This window comes from Lutra lutra, chromosome 7, assembly GCF_902655055.1.
Source record: "Lutra lutra chromosome 7, mLutLut1.2, whole genome shotgun sequence".
Taxonomy (NCBI): domain Eukaryota; kingdom Metazoa; phylum Chordata; class Mammalia; order Carnivora; family Mustelidae; genus Lutra; species Lutra lutra.
Window position 1 is genome coordinate 113,521,859 of NC_062284.1, and position 22,252 is coordinate 113,544,110.

The following is a 22,252-nucleotide window of genomic DNA, read 5'->3' on the forward strand; positions in this document are numbered from 1 at the left end:
GAGACCCAAAAAGGGCACAAAACCAGAAATCAACAGCAGGACAATAATGAACCAAAGGATTTCAGAACAGATAATATATTTGTTTGTATTCCTGAACCAGAATGATAGCAAGGCAGAGGGTAATTACCAATAGTGTAAGCAAAGAAGAGAAAGATCTGATGAAAAAAGTTGTTGAAAGGGGAAAAAGGGAATGATTGTATCTGAAAGAGGAAGATTATGTCGAAAGCCAGTCTTTTGGCATAGTAGCTATAAATAGTACCCACACTTTTTAATCTATATATAGCACTAGTGCTGCTAGTAAGGGCAAGAACCCAAGGATCAAGGTTTGAGGCCCTCCTCAAGAGTCCTCCGTTCTTAGGTACACCTATAGTGAAGTCCAGTCCTATAAAGACAGTCATGAAAAATTACTGTAGATCATCTACAGCCACTTCAACTCAAAAGACTTTGCTTGCCTTTGTTAGGTGTATTAGCACTTGACTCCTACTTAATTGTTTTTTTTTTCTTTAAATATTTATTTATTTGACAGAGAGACACAGCGAGAGAAGGAACACAAGCAGAGGGAGTGAGAAAGGGAGAAGCAGGCTTCCCACCAAGCCGGGAGCCTGATGTGGGGCTCGATCCCAGAACCCCAGGACCATGACCTGAGCCGAAGGCAGACGCCTAATGACTGAGCCACCCAGGTGCCCCTACTTACTGTTTTTTAAAACTAATTTTATCCTTAGGGCGCCTGGGTGGCTCAATCAGTTAAGCATCTGCCTTCAGTTCAGGTCATGATTGGGCTCCCTGCTCAGCAGGGAGTCTGCTTGTCGCTCTCCCTCAGCCTGCCCTCTTCTTGCCAATACACATGCATGCACTCTCTCAAATAAATAAATAAAATCTTTTCTCAAAAATTAAAATAATATCACAGACCTGTACCCCTGAAACAAATAATACATTGTGTGTTAATTTAAAAAATGAAAATAATATTTTATTTTTTAGTATTGCTTTAGCCAGTCTATTTTATCATTATATCTTCTAATATCATTTTTTCACTTCATCTCTTTTTACCTTGTACTCTCAGCTAATTTTATCTATTTTCTTTTAATATTATATATTTAGCTGACTTATATGTGATTAATTGAAAATAAAAGTGGAAGGAAGATAGCTATAAAGACAGTTCACACCTGACCATGGGAAAGAAATTACTTTTTCCTCCTTTGGTCTTATAATTTTTCTATAGATAAACCTCTTGATCTAAAGATAACCTATAAGGATTTACTTACAGTGTTACTTACTTAGAGTGTTAATAAATAACTATTTATTAAATTATTTATTATTTATATTTAATAAATAAGTATATTTTATATAATTTATAATAATATTAATCAAATTATTTTATTAATTGATTTATTATTTATGATTATTGTGTTAATTCATTAAATTATTTATGATTTATTAAATTATTTCTTAATAATTATATTTAATTTATAATTTATTAAATCATTTATTAAAGTTATTTATTATTAAATAACTTTTATTAAATACGGCAGTGCATACATCTAACCCAAAGCTAATTTTCCATTTCCTTGACTGCTTGACCACAGCTAAAATATTTTTTATTCTCTTTATTCATTTCCCTACTGCATTGGCCCTCTTACCACTTTTAAACAAAATGGTAAAGAGAAGAAAAACCTAGTTTCAATTTATTCTTAATAAATGTTTGCAATTATTTTTAAATATGGACTATTCTAGTAAAAAAGAACATTGAAGTTATTGACCAAAATAATGTTTGAAATTTTATATAGTGTTTATCTCTCAGCTCATCTTTGTCATGCTGCATATTCTAGAGTGGTTAAAATCGAGTATTTAAGACCTTAGTCAACAAAAATTTTCTATGTGGCCACTGTGTGCATAGCATCCTTGGGCTTTGATGTTAAGATACTTTTTCCTTTCCCAAAGAGCTGAAAATCTAGTTAAGAAAATAGACACATATATAAATAAGTATTATTGCTGTAAGATACGTAGTTAATATAGTATGTAATGAGAATCCTAGGATAGAGTAGTTAATAGTGCCTCAGTGCAGGAAACAGAAAGAAAAGGTATGGGCATATATTGCATCATAAAGGAGAGATTATTGAAAGAAAATTTTTTTGTTTTTTTATTATTTATTATTATTATTATTGTTATAATTTCAAACTTCAGAAAAGTTGCAAGAATAGTACAAAGAACTCTTGTATATCTTTCATCAGATTCCCTCAAATGTTAGCATTTTGCCACAATTGCTTTATCATTTCTCTCTGTATATTAATACACATTTTTTCTGGTATTGCTTGTGGGTAAATTGCAGACATATTGCCTCTTTACCCCTAAATATTTCAAATGTGTATTTCCTTTATTTTAAAAAAGGAGAAAAGAACGAAAAAAATATTCTCTTACATAACCATGATACAATTATCAAAATCAGGAAATGAACCTTGCCATAATACTGTTATACAGTCTTTTTTTTTTTAAAGATTTTATTTATTTATTTGACAGAGAGATCACAAGCAGGCAGAGAGGCAGGCAGAGAGAGAGGAGGAAGCAGGCTCCCCGCTGAGCAGAGAGCCCGACGCGGGGCTCGATCCCAGGACTCCGAGATCATGACCTGAGCTGAAGGCAGCGGCCTAACCCACTGAGCCACCCAGGCGCCCCAATACTGTTATACAGTCTTATTCAAATTACATTTTGTCAATTTTTCTAATAATATTCTTGATAGCAAAAGAAAAAAACATTTTATCCTTCTGATCTGAGATCCAATCCAGAATCATGCATTACTTTTACCAACCATGTGCCTTTAGGCTCCTTTATCTGGAGCAACTCCTCAAATTTTTTTTTTTTTTTTTTTGGTCTTTCATGACCTTAACATTTTTCAAGAGCACAGGTCAGTTACTTTATAGAATATTCCTCAATTTTAGATTTTTCTGATATTTCCTGACGGTTTCATTCAGGTTATGCATTTTTGTTAGAAATACTTTATATGTGATGTTGTATTCTTCACACATCATATAAAGAGATTCATGATGTCATTTTATCCTATTACTGTTGATATTAATTACTGGTGATAATAACTTTGGTCACTTGGTTAAGATGCTGTCTTCAAGGTTTCTCCACTCTAAAATTACTACTTTACTTTGTAGTTAGTGGAATCTTATGGGGCTATATGGCGAAATTATATAAATATGTGTTTTTCTTCAGATTTTCACCTTCTAGTTTTACAATCCATTGATGATTTTTGCTTGAACCAATTCTCGTTATGATAGTTGCCAAGTGGTGACTTTATAATTCCAACATTTCCTCATATATTAGTTGGCATTCTGTTGTAAGGAAGAATTTCATGTAATTATTTCTTTATTTATATTAGTGTATATTCATAGATTCTTACCTTTATTTTATTAAATGGATTCTATTATCTGCTACTATCCTAATTTACTTTGATGCTTAAGTCACCCCAGGCCAAACAGTCTCTTCAAGTTGACTCCAAGATCCTTTTGACATAATCCATCATTATTTGATTACTTCCTTACTAAAGAAAGTTGTGAAAGAAGAATAGTAATTTCTTAAGAAGATAAGAGAAAATTCACTCTAGGCAAAGCAAACATCATATGCTAAGGCAGGGAAATATGAAATAGTTTGGTATATTCTAATATCTACAGTATCATCAATTTTCTAATGGAGTAGTGAGTGAGGCTGAAAAGGAAGCAAAAAAGTATTTTATATACTATTCAAAGGAATTTGATTTTATCCCATGGGTAGCGAACCATGCATATAAATTATAGTGCAAATGTTTTGTGACAGTGCCCTGTTTTATAATCTTGATTATAAAATTGTAATCTTGATGCACAAAGCCCAAGAGTACTTTCCTTTAATATTTCTTATAATGCCCTAGAAAATAACACAGTCCCTTCAGCCATGTTTTCTTGGTCTTATCAGAAATGCTCATAGCATTTTTATCTTAGTATAAACAAGTAGAAAAACATTTAAGACTATTAAATTGAAAACAGTATGAGAAAGTATTTTCAGATACACAAACTGCCATATCATCCCAAGCCTATAAACTCTATGATTGCCAGTGTTTTCTTAGGCTTTGAACCTGATTTATCTTAGTTTAAGAGATACATATGAAAGAGTAAATGCTTATATATCTGAACCACACATCCTTTGAATTACCAAAGATCCTAGCTATTTAACCTAAGCAAACTATCATTTTCACTCTTTAGGTTTCCTAGGAAAGCTATTCATTATTTTAGGTGGTTTGCTGCTCTCAAAGATTCAGAAAGTAGAAATATAAGGAATCCAAGCTGCAAATAGTATGATAAAGAAAGGTAATGTTATTAATATGACAGAAGAAGCCTCTTCCTTGAGATTTTCTGTATATCCAAAGAATTAATAATTATTTACACTTTAGGCAGTTTGGTTGTTTTGAGGAATAAAGTTTCCTCTTGAGGATTTTAATTTAATCAAGAAGAACCTGCACAGGGGTGCCTGGGTGGCTCAGTGGGTTAAAGCCTCTGCCTTCGGCTCAGGTCATGATCCCGGAGTCCTGGGATCGAGCCCCGCATAGGGCTCTCTGCTCAGCGGGGAGTCTGCTTCCTCCTCTCTCTCTCTGCCTGCCTCCCTGCCTACTTGTGGTCTCTGTCAAATAAATAAATAAAATCTTAAAAAAAAGAAGAAGAAGAAGAAGAACCTGCCAAATATCTTGTTTCTATCATATTCTGTTATATCATTTGAAAACATCTTTTCTTTATTTAACTTCTAATTTAAAGAGTGGATTTTCAAGCTAAGATGAAACATTGTATATTAAAAATCATCAGATTGAAAAGGATGCATTTGAATTGGGAAAAATAATTTCATTGGTATAAATCTCATTTCACGATGACCATTACATAAAAAAAGGTTACTGCTATGTGACAAAGATCCTTAGTTACTCTACTCAGTAGAAAGGAATCCCTTTGTACCTTCTGTGCCCCTTTGAAGGCCTTACTCATCACAGATACTGCCATTAGTATTTAAACAAATCCTTCATGATGTCAGTCCTGATTGAATCCATACTGTTTTAATACTGACTTCTTATATAGTCTTTTTAGTGGTTATAACTGCTGCATGGAAGATAGAAAACCTCAGTAACATTTTGAGTATTTTACCTGCAAAGATTCCAAGCTCATATATAGTCAGCCCCACATCTGAACTTACGCACCAGAAAATATAAAAGTGACAAGTTAGGTTTTACTTATAGAAACCTGGATTTGTTAGAGAAACCTCCAGGTCACCAATCTGTGGCCAATTTAGAATTGCTTTAATCCTTTAAGTTTACTTGAGAAAATTAAACCCATTGCAGAAGAATGCTATCAATTTAGATGTTATAATAATTCAAACCTGTTCTTCTTTGCTCAGTTTGGATATCTACTAGTGGAGGGGATGTCTAGACTTGCTTTCACCATCCTCACCCTATTTCCATATAAAAATTCCATATCCTACAGCACTTTGCAGTTTATTTTTGCCAAAGTAGCTACCCTGCCTACAAATTATCAGTGATAGCCATATATCACCAACTAACTTTACTATTATAAGTTAAAGTAAATATTCCCTTGAACACTATAATCTTCTATATAGGACACATATTTTCACATGTTAGTTTTGTAGTAAACATGAGTTGAATGGAGCTAATACCCTCACAGATTCTCTTTGTGACCATTAGTATTTATTTGTAAGGTAGCTATCAGAATATATCTGTGGCCATGAAATCATCTTTGCTTTATAGGGGAAAACTATCCAAATTTTCTCTCAATTTTTGGATTTTTTGGGGGGGATTTTTTTAATCCAAAAACCAAACTCCCTTTTATTATAACCTTCTTATTTTAAAAAAAGTATTCTTTCCTACCTTTCTACTTCTATCAAACTGGATTTTATGGCCCATTCAGTGAAATTTGGCTGCTAGGGTATAATCCATCATGCCTTCAAGACATAAGAGTACATACTTTTTTTTTTCCTTTACATTAGATTTCTATGGTGGGTTCAGAATCAACAAGAGGATTGGGGTGTGGAGAAAAACAATTCTTGATCCTGTTTCCTATCTGAATGAGTTTTCTAATGCCCAGGTCAAATAAAAGTGCTTTGGGATTATAACCTGTAAAATAAAAGTCAGAGATAACTATTCTTAAATTTTCTGAAGCTTTCACTTTGAAGCTTCTTAACAAATAACTACTGTCAACATCAGAAAATAGTTGAAATCATGTTTCTTTAAAAAATGGAAACCAAAAATTTAGTAAGATATAGGGTTTACCTTCAATGAGTTTACAACTGACTAACATAGGTAAGATAAATATTTAAATGTCTATAACATAACACAGAAGTGGTAGGTGCCCTAAAATGTATATATAAATAAGGTGCAAAATTATTTTTAAAGATTTTTGGGAAAGATTTTTCCAGGCTGGTAGATAGCCACACAGTAATTTCCAATTAGAGAGAAAACCAGCAGTCTCTATAGTTAGAGAACTATCATCAGGTGGTTTAATACCTACCTGCTCTTATTTTTTTTATTTACCGTCTTTCCTTTCTGCTGAGCTATAATGTTCTTCTTGGCAGGGTGTATCTCACTCTGTATCCCAATTCCCTAACCATAACTGGCTCATGAAATCCATTCAATAAATAGCTGTTGAATAGATGTATCACTGATGAACTAGTTTTCTAATACGAAAATTTTATTACAAAGCAATTCAACAAATAAACTGTTCAGTTAAAAAGTATAATTTTCTCCTTGGAAACTAAACACTTTAAAAGGATAGCTTTTATAAGGTTATACACAATTTGGACACCATAAAGAAAGTAAAACATATTTTAGAAAATATCATATCTGAGACCAATAAACCTGAAAAAAAAAAAAGAACAGAAGCACATATCTCTATCATTTTCTCCAGTTTCACTTGTTGTGACAATATGTCTTCATGATATTTAATGACAAAGTTGGGACTTCAGTGAAAGCAAGAAATAAATTTATGTTTCAAATTATAAGTAAATGATATACATAATCCTTTATAAGTGTCCACTTATTTAAATTTTGAATAGAGATACTATTCATGTTTAGCACTAAATCTCTAAGGCCCTTCAAGCTTTGAAAATTTTGTAATTTTCTGATTGCCCATGGGAGGGAAATGTCCTAAGTATAACATCTTTATATGTCTTTTTCTTTGAGTACTTACAACAATATCATTCACCTTAAATGGAAACTCTTTGAGGTGGTACCTTTAAGTTAATTAAGTGAATATGTCTGAAGCAACTGCTGGGGTTGGGTTAGAGATATTAAACTTAATAAATTGCAATGACTAGGAACTTATAGACTACTGAGGAATATATACAATCATGATAAAGTGAATTAAAGAAATAGGAATTTATTTGTCTTGCATACCAAAAGCCTGGTGACAGACAGTCCAGGGATTGTGCAGCAGCTCAATATTGTCAGCAGAGACTCAGGCTCTTTTTTCTTCTCAGATTTCCATACTTACTGTGTGGGTTTCCACCCTCATGGTTAAAAAATGGCTCCAGCACCTCCCAGTATCTACCCATGTCCCAAGCAGAAAGAAGAAAGGGCAAAAGCTTTCTCCTCTTAAAGCTTTCTCTCTTTTTCTTTTTATTCACCATAGTGGCCTGCCCCCAGGGACTTCTTCCAACATCTTACTGACCAGAACTGTATCATATGACCACACTCAACTGCAGAGTGGCTAGGGAAGAATGGAGCTGTGAATAGCAGACAGGATAGAGCCAAGCAACTGTGTTTGCAGTTACTCCTTTTCTGTTTACCCTCAGGCTATAAAGCAAAGAAAAGGCCAAGTTATTTATGCATGAAAATATAGTGATCTAAGAAGTCCCTTTCTGTCATTAAATGATTCATTAATTTAACAAATATTTATTTTTATTGCTTATTATGTGCCAAATACTGTTCTAGATACTGGAGATAACATTGAACAAAAAAGACAATGGAGCTTACATTCTAAAGGGGAAGGCTATAAATATAAATGTATAATATAAATTATAAGCACGTGGAAATGAATATCCATATATATGTGTGTATGTATTTATATATCCACAGAGAAAGGATAAAAATAATAGAGAATAATGGTGGGTAATAATCTAGAGAGGATGTTTAACAAAGTCCTCTCTGATGAGATGATATTTTAGCAATGACCTGAAAGAAATGAGGGATTGATGGAACCATAGTATCTGGGGAAAGATGTCAAAGTGGACAAAATACCAAGTACAAAGACCCTGAGGAGGGATTATTTGGCATGCCCAAGGGCAAGCAAGAAAACAGTGTGGTTAGAGCACAATGATCAAGAGTGGAAATGATAGATGATGAGGATAGTAAGGGCCATAATATGTTGGACTCCATGCCATAGCAAATATTTTATTCTGAGTGAGATGGAAAGTCATTGGAGAGTTACGAGCAAAGATTAGCACAATCCAGTTTAAAATTTAAAAGGATCACTGTAACTACTGTGTAGAGTAAATTATAGTGGAACAAGGACAGTAGCAGGGAGATCAGTTAGGAGACTATTCAGTTTCCCAGGAAATAAATCATGGATCCAACTATTGTAGTAATTGTGGAGGTGGTAAGTAATGGTCAGATTCTAGAGCTATTTCAAAGGTAGTTTAGATATGGTTCTGACAAAAAGAGAAGAATCAAGGATGTTTCCAAGATTTTGGATTAATAACTGCAAGAATCAGGTTGCTATTTCCTGAGATAGAAATTGCAAGAGAATAAAACATAAGGGCAAGATAGAAGGGTGGGGGGAATCAAGAATTTGATTGTGAACATGTTCAGTTTCATTTACCTGTTGCACATCCGAGTGCATGTTGGTTGATTTATAAGTTTGGAGATGCACATTCCTGTCTACCAGCTGTTTAGATGACATAAAAATCTAGAGTTGAAGATAGAGGTTGGGATTGGAGATATAAATTAGGAGTTTTAGTGTATGGGTAATATTAATGCCATGAAGGAGAGTGAATAAGGAGTGTGTAGCTAAATAATCTTTTCCTGTGGCTTTTCTAAAAAAAGAAAATTTCCTATGAAATCCTAAATAAATTCAAGTTTGAGTATTTCATTTTACTAGCTAGCTCATTAAGTGTTCAATGTTTAGTATGTGGTTAAGGACATAAACTCTGAAGTCACACTACCCTAGTTTGAGTCCTGTCTCTACTGTTACTAGCTTTGTGATTTAGGCCAGGATATATAAACCCCTCTTTCCTCATCTGTAAATAAGGATAATAATAATGCCTCCCCATAAGGTTGTTGTGAAAATTAATTGGAACAGTGCCACAATGCACAGTAAGCACCCAAAAGGATTATCTGATAACATGATTAAATTTCACCAAGTTTTGACATATAATGTAACACTGCTGATTTGATTTAATGTTCCACCAAAGCAGGCTATATTTTGGAAGGAAAAGAAAATTTCTTACCTTATAATATTCATTTACAGACATATGAAAATGAGAATTAATGATATTTATAAGACATTCCCACTCTGTAATCACTGTTTCAACATCATAGTCTTAGTTAATTATCTTCCTGTTTAGGTCACAGTGCTGTTGACATCACCAAGGTGGCTAGAAGACACCGCATGTCTCCTTTTCCTCTAACGTCTATGGACAAAGCCTTCATCACAGTCCTGGAGATGACTCCGGTGCTTGGGACAGAAATCATCAACTACCGAGGTACTATTATATTTCCCCATTGCCTTTTCTTTTCATTTTTTTTCCAAGTAAGATTCATAATAATATAAATACATGGTTTTCCTGAAGGAGAAAGGTTATTAACCATTATCATAATTACTATATAATTCTTTTTGCTTTATTTCTACTCAACTGTAAGATCAATCTTAATGGTATTAGAGAGTAAAGCACCTATAAAGCTTCCTCTTCATTAAAAAAAAAGAAGGAAAATAATTAACTGTGTTTACCTTGTCCATCGAAATAGCAATACTCTAAATTAAAGAAAGGATTATCAGAGGCGCCTGGGTGGCACAGTCGGTTGGGTGTTCAATCCTTGGTTTCAGCTCAGGTCATGATCTCAGGGTCATAAGATCAAGCCCTGTCTCAGGCTCTATGCTCAGCAAGGAGTCTGCTTGAGATTCTCTCATCCACACCCCCTCCTGCTCATGCTCTCTCTCTCTCTGTCAAATAAATATAATAGGGGCACCTGGGTGACTCAGTCAGTTAAGTGTCCGACTCTTGGTTTCTGCTAAGGTCATGATCTCAGGGTCCTGGAGTCAAGCCCCACATAGGGCTCCATGGTCAGTGAGGAGTCTGCTTGAGGATTCTCTCTCCTTCTGCCCCTACCCACACTCTTCTCTGTCTCTCAAATAAATCAATAAATCATTTTTATAAAAAAAGGACTTCAAATAAGTAAAATAAATCTTAAAAACGAAAGAAAGGATTATCAGTCCTGAGTGAGGAAAGTAGTTATCTCTATGTCTGCCTGCTGTCCTTTTTTTCAGAAATGAGAGATAATGAATATGTCTTGTGACCATGTTTTCCTTTGTGGAAAACATCTTATAAATGTAAAATGTAAAAACCATATTAATATATCCATTGATCCCTGAGCAACCAATCTGACCTTAGTTTTTCTGCTTCATCCATCTCATTTTCAATGAGAAGCTTCCAAGTGTTTGAATTCCTTCCAAATTTTTTCTTGTGATTGAGTTCCAGTTTAAAGGATTGTGGTCTGAGAATATGCAGGGGATAATCTCAATCTTCTGGTATAGGTTGAGACCTGATTTGTGACCCAGTGTGTGGTCTGTTCTGGAGAAAGTTCCACGTGTGTTTGAGAAGAATGAGTATTCCATTGTTTTAGGGTGGAATGTTCTGTATATATGTATGTGGTCCCTTTGGTCCAGTGTGTCATTCAAAGCTCTTGTTTCTTTGTTGATCTTCTGCTTAGATGATCTGTCTACTGCTGAGAGTGAAGTGTTGAGGTCTCCTACAATTAAAGTATTATTGTCGATCTGATTCTTTATTTTGGTGAACAACTGGTTGATGTAGTTGGCTGCTCCCATGTTGGGGACATAGATATTTACAATTGTTAGATTTTCTTGTTGTTAAACCTTTAACTATGATATGGTGTCCCTCTGAATTGCTCATTACAGTCTTTGATATAAATTCTAATTTTCTGATATAAGAATTGCTACCCTAGCTTTCTTTTGAGGTCCATTGGCATAATAAATGGTTCTCCATCCCCTTACTTTCAGTCCAGCAGTGTATTTAGGTTCAAAATTCATCTCTTCTAGACAGCATGTAGATGGCTCCTGTCTTTGTATCCAATCTGCAACCCTGTGCCATTTCATGGGAGCATTTAGGTCATTCATGTTGAGAGTTACTACTGAAAGACATGTATATATTGCCATCCTATTGTCTGTACAGTTCCTATTTCTATGGATTGTCTCTGTAAATTTCTGGGCTATATTACTCTTGGCATCTTTCTTCTTTTATAGAGCCCCCCTTAGTATTTATTGCAGGGCTGGCCTGGTGGTACATATGCTTTTAGTTGCTGCCAATCCTGGAAGCTCTTTATCTCTCCATCCATTCTGAATGATAGCTTTGCTGAATAAAGTATTCTTGGGTGCATGTTCTTCTCATTTAGTACCCTGAATATGCACATAGGCTCTTACGTTAATAGCATGTGGAGACCAGCCTGTGGAAAGACAATGGAAAGGTAGTGTCTTCCCGTGTTTTCAGTTTTTAATCAACCATTTTCTTTTCTAAAAATTCAACATAGAAGTTTTAGTGCAATTTGAATAAAATATAGTTTCTTAATTGTTTTTGTTATGCAGATAAACACAAAAAAGATTGATTTTACAAATAAAAGACTTTATTCATGATCATAAATATTCAAACTTCAATGAACATTAGAGAGCATCTACACAAACACCATAATTTTTCTTCAAGGAAACCCAGACTTATAGAAGCAGCAGAATAATCTTAAGACTTACATTCTTTCTTTTACTGGATGATAATACTCTTCTTTCAGTATTAAAATACAAAAAATAATGGTAGAAAACATAACAAATTATGTTAAAAGAGCTATGGGGACCTGGATGGCCCAGTTGGGGGAGCATGTGACTCTGACCTCAGGTTTATAAGGTTGAGCCCCATGTGGGGTGCAGAGATTAGGTAAATAAATAAAACTTTTTTAAAAAAGTCAAAAACTAATGAAATATTAAATACCCGATTCTGGCTCTTTGGTCCCTGACCTTACTTAGACAAAAGTTGTTTTTATATAGTTATACATCTTTGACTTATCTTCTTCTAGGTATGTGTATGTCATTAGGCTGGAACCTTTTCTTTCAGTTTTGTTTTACCCCTCATTAAAGGAAATAAAGTTTTAAAAATTGGAGTGGGGAATTATTCAGCAATTAACTATGTGATTTCAGAAAATAATTATAATGAAATAAGTTTCTTTATATTATTAAAAGCAAAATATTCAGATATTTTTGTATCAACACCAAGACATTTTCAGAAAATATGAATATAAACTTAAGTTGGAAAAAAGTTTAAGTAATACTTTACTTATTATAAAAATAAGTTAACCATCTCGGCTTGTGATAATTTCAGGGTAGTTTCCCTTAATGATCTTGGATCATTAAGTACCTTGGATGATCTTACTGTGTATGCCAAAGTCACATTTAGATAGAAATCTCAGTTCTTCTAAGGAAAAAACAGAATTGAAAATGGCCATTTTTATTTTTCTTTTAGGAAAAAAAAAATGCTGTGAGACGGATTCTTTTTTCCCTTCATGTACTTGTTTCCCTCTCATTTGTTCATTAAATCAGTTGCCACTCATAAGTAAGCAAACTCTTCGAGGATGGTTAACTTCCTTGTCAAGTGTTTCCACTCATTATGACGAGAAGTAATAGAGGTTTGCATTCAGCCTTTGAGTTGGATCAAACTCAATTTTTAAGGCAAAAGGGTATTGTAATTAAACCTTCCAAGCTCTTTAGTTAGGTATTTAAAAGACAATACCATATATTAAAACATATTCAGTTTGTTCAACAAATATTTAGTAAACACCTACTAAATGTCAGGTACTATGTTGGGTCCCAGATATAAAAGATGAATAAATTGACACTCTTGCCCCATGAATCTCACTATAGTACAGGAGAGAGGTAGATAATGTAGTACTTGTCTCTTTTATTGACTCTTGTAGGATTGCTTTCCTTTTTCAGTTCCTTGAATGTAAACTTTCTTTAGAATTTACGTCTTTGGCCCTTTTCAGATCTTACAGATTTACTTCAAATAACCTCATGTGTTTAAAATATTATGTGATTATTAGTTCTATAACACTTCCCAAACCTTGCCTGAGCTCCAGACTCATACACCAAATGTATACCCGCTACTAGTAAATTTAACATGACCAATACTAAACTTATTTTCCGTACCTCTACGTATTTCTTCTGCATCCTTTGGCATCCATCCCTTGTTCTCCATCTCCACTGCTATTGATTTAGTTCAGATCTTTATTATTAACTTCCCAGATAGTTATAATAGATTCACTGCCCCCAGTTAGCATCCTTCCAATCCATTCTCCAATTTGATGCCAAAGTACAGACATAACCTCAGAGATATTGCAGATGTTCCAGACTACCACAATACAAAGTGAATATTGCAATAAAGTAAGTAAATGAATTTTCAATTTTCCACTGCTTATAAAAATTATGTTTATGCTATATAAATTCTGTTAAATGTGCAGTAACATTATATCTAAAAAAGAAAGTACATACTGTAATTAAAAAATACTTTAGTGGGGCACCTGGGTGGCTCAGTCAGCTGGGTGTCAGCCTTCGACTCAGGTAAACCCAGGGTCCTAGGATTGAGCCCCACGTCAGACTCCCTTGTCAGCGAGGAGTCTGCTTCTACTTCTGCCCCTCCCTGACTTGTGCTTTTTCTCGTGCACTCTTTCTCTTTCAAATAAATAAATAAAATCTTTTTTTTAAAATACTGCTCTCCTGAAGCTACTATTACACTATATATTAACTAACTAGAATTTAAATAAAATTTAAAAAATACTTTACTGCTGAAAAATACTAACCATCATTTGAGATTTCAGTGAGTCACAATCTTTTTGCTGGCAGAAGGTCTTGCCTCAGTGTCGATGGCTGCCTACTTATCAGAGTGGTGGCTGCTGAGGTTAGGGTGGCTGTAGCAGTTTCTTAAGACAGCAGTTAAGTTTGCTGCATAAATGGACTCTTCCTTTCATGAACAATTTCTCTGTAGCATATGATGCTGTTCGATAGTGTTTTACCTACAGCAGAACTTCTTTCAAAACTGGAGTCAGTCCTCTCATATCCTGCACTGTTTTATCAGGTAAGTTTATGTAACATTCTAAGCCTTTGTTGGCATTTCAATAACCTTCACAACTTTTTTACCAGGAGTAGATTCCATCTCAAGAAAACACTTTCTTTGCTCATCCATAAGAAGCAATTCCTCATACGGTAAAGTTTTTTATGAAATTGTAGCAAATTAGTCATATCTTCAGGTTCTACTTCTAATTCTTCTAATTCTCTTGCTATCTCCACCACATCTCCAGTTATCTCCTCCACCGAAATCTTGAACCCTTCAAAGTCATCCAAGAGGGTTGGGATCAACTTCTTCCAAACTCCTGTTCATGTTAATATTTTGACTTCTTCCCACAAATCACAAATGTTCTTAGTGGCATTGAGATATGAGTCCTTTCCAAAAGGTTTTCAATTTACTTTACCCTGCCTGGTCCATTAGAGTAATCTATATCTGTAGCAACTATAGCCTTATGAAATGTATTTCTTAAATAATAAGATTTGAAAGTCAAAATGACTCTTTGATCCATGGACTGCAGAATGGATGTGCTAACAGTGCTATGGTGAGTGCTGTGAAGTGTGTAAACCTGGCGATTCACAGACCTGTACCCCTGGGGATAAAATATATTATATGTTTATAAAAAATAAAATTAAAAAAAAAACAGCATTAATCTCACTGTGCATCTCCATCTGGGTTCTTGGGTGACCAGGTGCATTATCAGCGACCAGTAATATTTGAAAGGAATCTTTTTTTTCCAGTAGCTCATAATAGTGGGTTTACAATACTCATGTTATTCCATGTTACAAACCAACGTGCTGTCATCCAGTCTTTGTTGTTCGATTTATAGAGCATAAGCAGAGTAGATTTAGCATAATTCTTAAGGGACCTGGGATTTTTAGAATGGTCAATGAGCACTGCTTTCCACTGAAAGTCACCACCTGTGTTAACCTCTCACAAGAGAGTTAGGCTGTCCTTTGAAGCTTTGAAGCCAGGCATTGACTTCTCCCCTCTGTGAAAGTTCCAGATGGCATCTCCTTCCAATAAAAGGCTGTTTCATCTACACTGAAAACCTCTTGCTTAGTGCCACCACCTTCCTTAATTATCTTAGCTGGATCTTCTGCATAACTTGCTGCAGTTTCTCCATCAGCACCTGCTGCTTCACCTTGCACATTGTTGATGTTATGGAGATGGTTTCTTTCCTTAAACTTCATGACCCAGTCTCTTGCTAGCTTCAGACTTTTATTCTGCAGCTTCCTCCCCTGTCTCAGTCTTCACAGAATTGAAGAGAGTTGGGTTCTTGCTCTGGATTAGGCTTTGGCTTAAGGGAATGTTATGGCTGATTTGATCTTCTATCCAGAATGTTCACAGTTCATTTTTATTTCTGCTGGATGTACCATTAAATATTGAATTTCATCCTTCAGTCATGAATAGAAAAAGTTTAGGGAGTGGCAAAGGGGAGGCTGAAAATCCTCCACAGTAGTCTAAAATCCTAAGTATATTGCCTGTACAGATTCTGACACCTACAATTAGAGAAGCCCATAAGGAGAGTCCATGTTTTGTAAGAAATGTTTAGAACCACTGAATCTATGAAGCAGTTTGAAACTGTAACATCTCAAAAAAAAAAAATGTCTGAGAAGAATCAATAAGAATTCCTGAAAACAGGATAAACTTATACAGAAATGCTGGAAGAGATTGCTGTCAAGATCAGAGACATAGGGTAACTTTCCATGAAGGAATTTTAGGGTATAATATGTGAAATACTTAGAATATTACAGAAAGAAGGTAATTGGGAAATCAAGTAGTCGCTCTTATTTTAAAGATGAGGGAATTTTAAACCAGAGAAGTGTAATAATGTTCTTAAAGCTGGACACATGGTTATGATTAAAACCAAGGATAACCTAGAATTCTTGACTCCTGGTCTGCTGCTCATTCTACAATAATACACTACATCTCAAATCAGCATGAAAATTATTCTAAAACAAGTGCCTAGATGTGCATGTATGTGTACTATTTGTTTTAATCTGTTTAGGCTACAAATGAATTTTCTGTTGTCTGTGGTCTGTTCTTTAGCATATGTACTATTTTCAGCTCCTATCTGCAAGCAAGGCCTTTAAGGAGCAAGTGCTCCACTGACTATAAATAACCTTCCTTTGGTTTCTTGGAAGAGGCATACCTAGATAACAATAGGTGATAGTATTTGTTAGACTGCCATATGCGATTCATCCTCTTTGCTTTTAAAATGCATGACATGAATAAATTATAACTTCACATTTGGTACAGCACCAGCTACTTCCTTTAAAGCAAATTAAAATATTCTGGCACCATCCCTGTAATTCCCAATCTCTTTCAGTTAAGACTGGAAAAACTTGATCTTTCAATAGAAAGAATTCTGCCTTCTTAGGAGCATTATTTTAGATTACAAGCACTAGGCTTTCTTATTTAAGATTACAAGACCAGGTGCAAAAATAATGAATACTGTTATGCTGAAAAAATAAAAATTTAAAAAAAAAAAAAAAAAAAAGATTACAAGACCAAAGATTTCAGTACCTCTGACTTGGATTCTTTGTTTTTCTACAAAGGATTTACATAATTCTAATCAAGGTAACTTTAAGCTTTCCTATGAGAACTAGTTTGAGACAGTAAAGTATCTCTTTTAGATTACTTACCATAGCAGAAGGACTTCTCCCTGTGTCTAACTTAATAGATAACTGCCTATTTTCAGGCAGTAATCTAAAGCAGAATTTCACTGCCCTCTAGAATAAATGCTGAAGCTCCTGATTCTAAGCCACAGGAGATTCTCACCAAAGTGGTTCACAAGTCATGTTAGGAATGCATTAACTCCTCCTGACAATTCAGAGGCTATTAGAAAACAAGGAAAAAGGAAGTAAGATATACTGGAAGGAGCTTTGCCATCAGACATACTTTTTGCCTTGCTTTACTTTTTATGAAGCTATATAACATTTCCAAATACCATTTCCCTCATACATTAAAAATAGAAATAATGTCTACCCAGCAAGGTCGTTATGAAGTACTATTAAAAGAAATAGTGTATATTAATCATCGAGTTTTTACAAAACTGTCATATTTGGAATTTAGTAACTGATTCCTTTCCCTTCCTTCTCCATGTTGGGATTCTAAGATTGTAGCCTTAGGACAAGCACTTGTAAATTGCAAAGTCAAATCTAGAATTCCTTGGCTCAGGTGCATTTGTTGATCCATGTTAACAATCTCTGGAACCCTATGCATTTTGTTGTAAACAGATTTACATTCCACCCACCCAGGTCATTCAGGCCTGTGCTCCCTATCTCATTATAAAATTTACCTAAGCAACAGTTTTCACTGTGTTTTTGCTTATCTCTGGTTGTGCTTTACAAAATTAAAGCAGAAAATTCAGATAGTCATTCAAATATTTCGAGTGAAAGCATGTTTTTTCATTATCCAAATTACTACCAGTTTCTACCTCCAGTCCAGTAAGGTCTTCACCTAGGATATCTCCTGGGGATTGGTCTCTGCTGGCATTTGCTGTAGGTTTTTCTATCAGTGTGGCCATTTGAATTCATTCATAATTCCCTTCAGATAGTCTCCTCTATTTAGTCCATAAACTTTAGTACACTTCTAAAATGTGTACATCTTATGCTTCTGATTACATCATTCCTTTCATATTTCTCCCTGCATTCCTCAAATATAAACATCCCTATCTGTATATTTGTGATGTGTTTTTATGTGCATGTACATGTGTGCGTTTGTGTGTGTAATCACAATGTCTAGAGAATTATGCCATTTTTCATATCCAAAGATTATGATTATTTTACCAGTCTATTCTCTGTATATGGGCTCTAGATGCTTCCCTCTTGCCCAATATTGTGGATATACCACATGTGTGCTATTATCACAATACTTACAAAGCCTCTTTGTGTGGGAGAGTTATTTTCATAATTTCATAATTGGGTAAAATTAACTCACATAGGAATCAGACTTATAACATCGACCTAATTATTCCTATGTTGCAAGCAGGTAGACTAATCTTCCTATTTCATACTTTCTTCTATGCATACCATCGTATATTTCCATATATATATATCCTCTTTTCTTAAATAAAGCATATTATATCTCACTTTAAGCAATTTTGATAGAAAATAACTCATATTTATTTGTCTATTTTTGAAAGATTTATTTGAGAGAGTGAGAGTGAGACAGATCACAGAGAGAGAGGGGGGAGACACTTGCTGCTGAGCAGAGAGCCTGATGTGGGGCTTGACGCTCAACCTACTGAGCCACCCAGGCACCCCCAAAATAACTCATATTTAACAAAAAAACCTTAGAAAGAATTTTAATATGATTTTAAAATTAGTTTACGCAGCTTTTATTGAATATATCTGAGGATAAAACAAGATACAGTCTTTAAATATGATTCTTAGTTTTCCATTCTTTTTGGATACCTCATTATCTTTTCACATTTTAAATATACATGCTTTATTTGCATAATTTATTTAGCAATCTTTTTTTTTTTTCAGTATCTATTTTGAAGTGCCATAGTCTATATTGATACCATTAAGTTAGGATTCAGAATATAGGTAATGGGAAAATGCTTCAGTTAAAATGGAACAAAAAGAGAAAAATTTTAAAAAGGAAGCCTCAAAATACTTGATTACCTATAGTGATCAAAATCTTAAGGTTTTTAGAAGTCAGGTTTTTAGAAGTGATAACTCATTTCTATCTATTCTTAATTAATGTTATATTAGTAGAATTATGAAAATTCATGTAAATATACAAGATTTTCCAAAGTATGGGGAAGAAACTTAGAACAAATGAAAACAAAACTTAAGTGGCAGTAAAAGCTTTGCCATTACCAGCAAGAGAATTGTCAGGAATAAAACATGATAATAGCTTCTTTTTTTTTTTTTAAGTTTGAATTGATTAACTTCTGCATTAGAGTATCCAGTGTGCCATAGTTATCTTTTTTTTTAAAGATTTTATTTGTTTATTTGACAGAGAGTGAGACAGAGAGAGAACACAAGCAGGGAGAGTAGGAGAGGGAGAAGCAGGCTTCCTGCCTAGCAGGGAGCCCAATGCGGGGCTTGATCCCAGAACTCTGGGATCATGACCCGAGCTGAAGCCACCCAGGCGCCCCAGTAGCTACCCTTTTGACTGTTTTGTCAAGTAAAGACTTTTCTCCTGCCAGGATATTAGCTTACCCCAAGCAGTATGGGCTATGCACCAGGGAAAACCAAATAGTCTTTCATTTAATTGTGAGACAAAAGGATAGGAAGAAAGATCAACATGCTTTTTGTAATATATCTGAATGTGTATAAGAATAGAATAGATTTGTAATAATTTTTAAAACTTGAATTCAGTTTTTCTGAAAACATAACTTATTTAAATGGTTAAAAATCTTACATTTCTGTTTCTAGAAATTCCTTTTCTACAGAATCCTGACATTCTTGGTTAACTTGCTAAAAGAAAATCATCTATTAACATTTTGGTTATCATTTGAAAACAACATTGAGTGAGTCAGTGATACTATTGCAGCCTTGAAACTATAACGCCTTGCTAATTTCATTACTTTGATTTTAGCCATATGGAGATAAGCCACCGGTAATTTTTCAAGTCAGTGTCATAACTGGTACTTTGGTTATTTCTTCTTGCAAGAAATATGTAGGAGCTTTATTTTATTTTTTTATTTCTATTTTTTTAAGTTCAATTAGCCAACATATAGTACATCATTAGTTTTTGATATAGTGTTCAGTGATTCATTAGTTGTATATAACAAATTGAGGGCTACAGAAGGGAGGGGGTAGGGGAATGGAGGAAATGCATGATGGGCATTTAGGAAGAGCTTGATTTTATCATTTTTTTCTTTTTATAAAATACTTCTTGCATATTACCTCTTCCCTTTCTCATAATAGCCATTGTAATATCCTAATGTAGAACCAATGTTGAAAAAGTTAGGAATTATTTTTTGGATACTAGGATATGTAGTTCAGAATTATGGAAATTAGATTAAAAAAAATTTTTTTTCCTGTGGAGCTTTTGACAATTTATAGGACAGTGATTAAGAAATTACCAATAAAGAAAACTTTAAACTATTCAAACTCTAGAAAGAACATTTTGTCTATGTGTTTTTTGTACCAAATCCTGGCCCCTTGGACTTAAATGTTACCTGCTTATCAATGACACCCTATTTATTTGACATGAGACAAGGTTTCCATCATTAAGTACTAAAAGAAGTGAGCACTTAATCTCAATTGAAATGTTTTCTATGACCTTAAAAACATTTTACATATTTTTTAAAACTACTTCCGCTAAAGAGATTTTCATTTTAGTTAAGTTAAATGCTTTCTACAATTACACAGTTATTATTTTTAAAGCTTGCTATATTATATGTAGAAATGAATATATGTAACAGATGCAGGTTGTAGAAAGTCAGTAAAAAAATAGACATGAAACCACAATGCAACTTAAGAATTAGTTTATTACCAATTGCACTGCATATTTTTATACTGCTAAATCATGACAATCGTTTCTGGTATTCATAAGACTTTATTCCAAATTCTATAACTTTGCATAAAGCTTATTTTTATTTTATGACATAGGAACCATTATGTAATGCTTGCCCTTACTCATCACACTGGCAGGTAACGAGCATCCCTAGATGGAAAAATACAAATACACCACATAATGCCACTTTGAACAAGCTATATATTTTAAAAGCATAGGAATTTTTATTGTACTGTTCCATAACCACAATTTCTGGAGTAACTAGAGAGTAATTAATGTACTTATTTTCATCAAAGAGATACTCACCTCTCAATCATTCACTCTTTTTCAATTTATACATCTGAAACTTTCATAAGTGAAGACTGTAATGCATACATGAGAACTATAATGTTGTCTAGTCTTTCAAATATACAATGAAGATGTGGAGAATAAATTGTATTAGGATAGGCTTGAGGGCATCCACCATGTTAAATATTTAGTGTCTTTACATAATCATGAATTTTTCTGTAAATATGCTATACTACATTTTAAGGCTGTTTTGTTTTGTTTTAGTGCAGGAACAACCCAAATCTGCGTATGTTTCATTCACCTTTCCTTAATCCTTGGCCCTAGCTAATATTGTTCCTACCAATAGTTATTTGACCTGCCTTCTCAACTGTTTCAGTGAATACAGTGGGTAGCTGTTAAGTCAAAATAGTCTTCAGTAGCCTCTCACATAGATTGGAAGGGATGATAGTTTTTAAATGTTACAATATCAATGCTGTCACAATAAACTTAAGTAAACTTTTGAGGAATTTATAATCAACAGCACACTGTCTAAAATCCATGTTTTATATGAGGAGGCCTTAAATAATATCTTTTCTTTTTAGCCTTATGTTATCTACCACATTCTTCCTACACTCCTGATTCATAAAACTCCTAGTATCTTGGTTACCCAAAATAAGGACAAAGAATCAATCTCTTGGATCACTGAACTCAGTTTCCCCTTGACTTCTTCCAAAGCCTTCTTAGAACTAACAACACAAGGAAATTTACAACTGTGAAATCATTTTGATAAGTGACTTTTCCCTCTTATATCTAAAAGCCCCTTGAGTATCCTAATATCCTACTTTAGACACAAGAAAAATGTATTATCTGGGCCAGAATAAATGCCCGACCAAACAAATTAAATATTTTAATTTTACCATTTAGAGACTACATTTGGATTCAATGCTTACAAATCATATTCAACTTAATAAATTACTCTCTGTTCTGATTTCCTTCTGTATATGTCCATTGTCAACCATTTGAATCTATAGACTCCTTATGAAGATATTTTTAGGCAATCATCCCAGTATAAAAAAAACTAACACTCCAAAGAGTAGAGAATTTAATGACTATCATCTTGTGGAAGCTGACTTGTAGATGGATATCT

The 22,252-nt window shown here is 34.0% G+C and overlaps 1 protein-coding gene across 5 annotated transcripts in view; it reads left to right on the forward strand.

The window, feature by feature from the left end:
* Positions 1 to 22,252, forward strand: part of GPHN (gephyrin) — a 653,508-nt gene that overhangs the window by 541,533 nt on the left and 89,723 nt on the right. For all 5 annotated transcript variants that reach the window (XM_047739307.1, XM_047739308.1, XM_047739309.1 and 2 more), the window contains 2 exons: positions 9,589 to 9,726; positions 14,139 to 14,154. In XM_047739307.1, the coding sequence (XP_047595263.1) occupies positions 9,589 to 9,726; positions 14,139 to 14,154 (154 nt within the window). The remainder of the gene's footprint in view (positions 1 to 9,588; positions 9,727 to 14,138; positions 14,155 to 22,252) is intronic.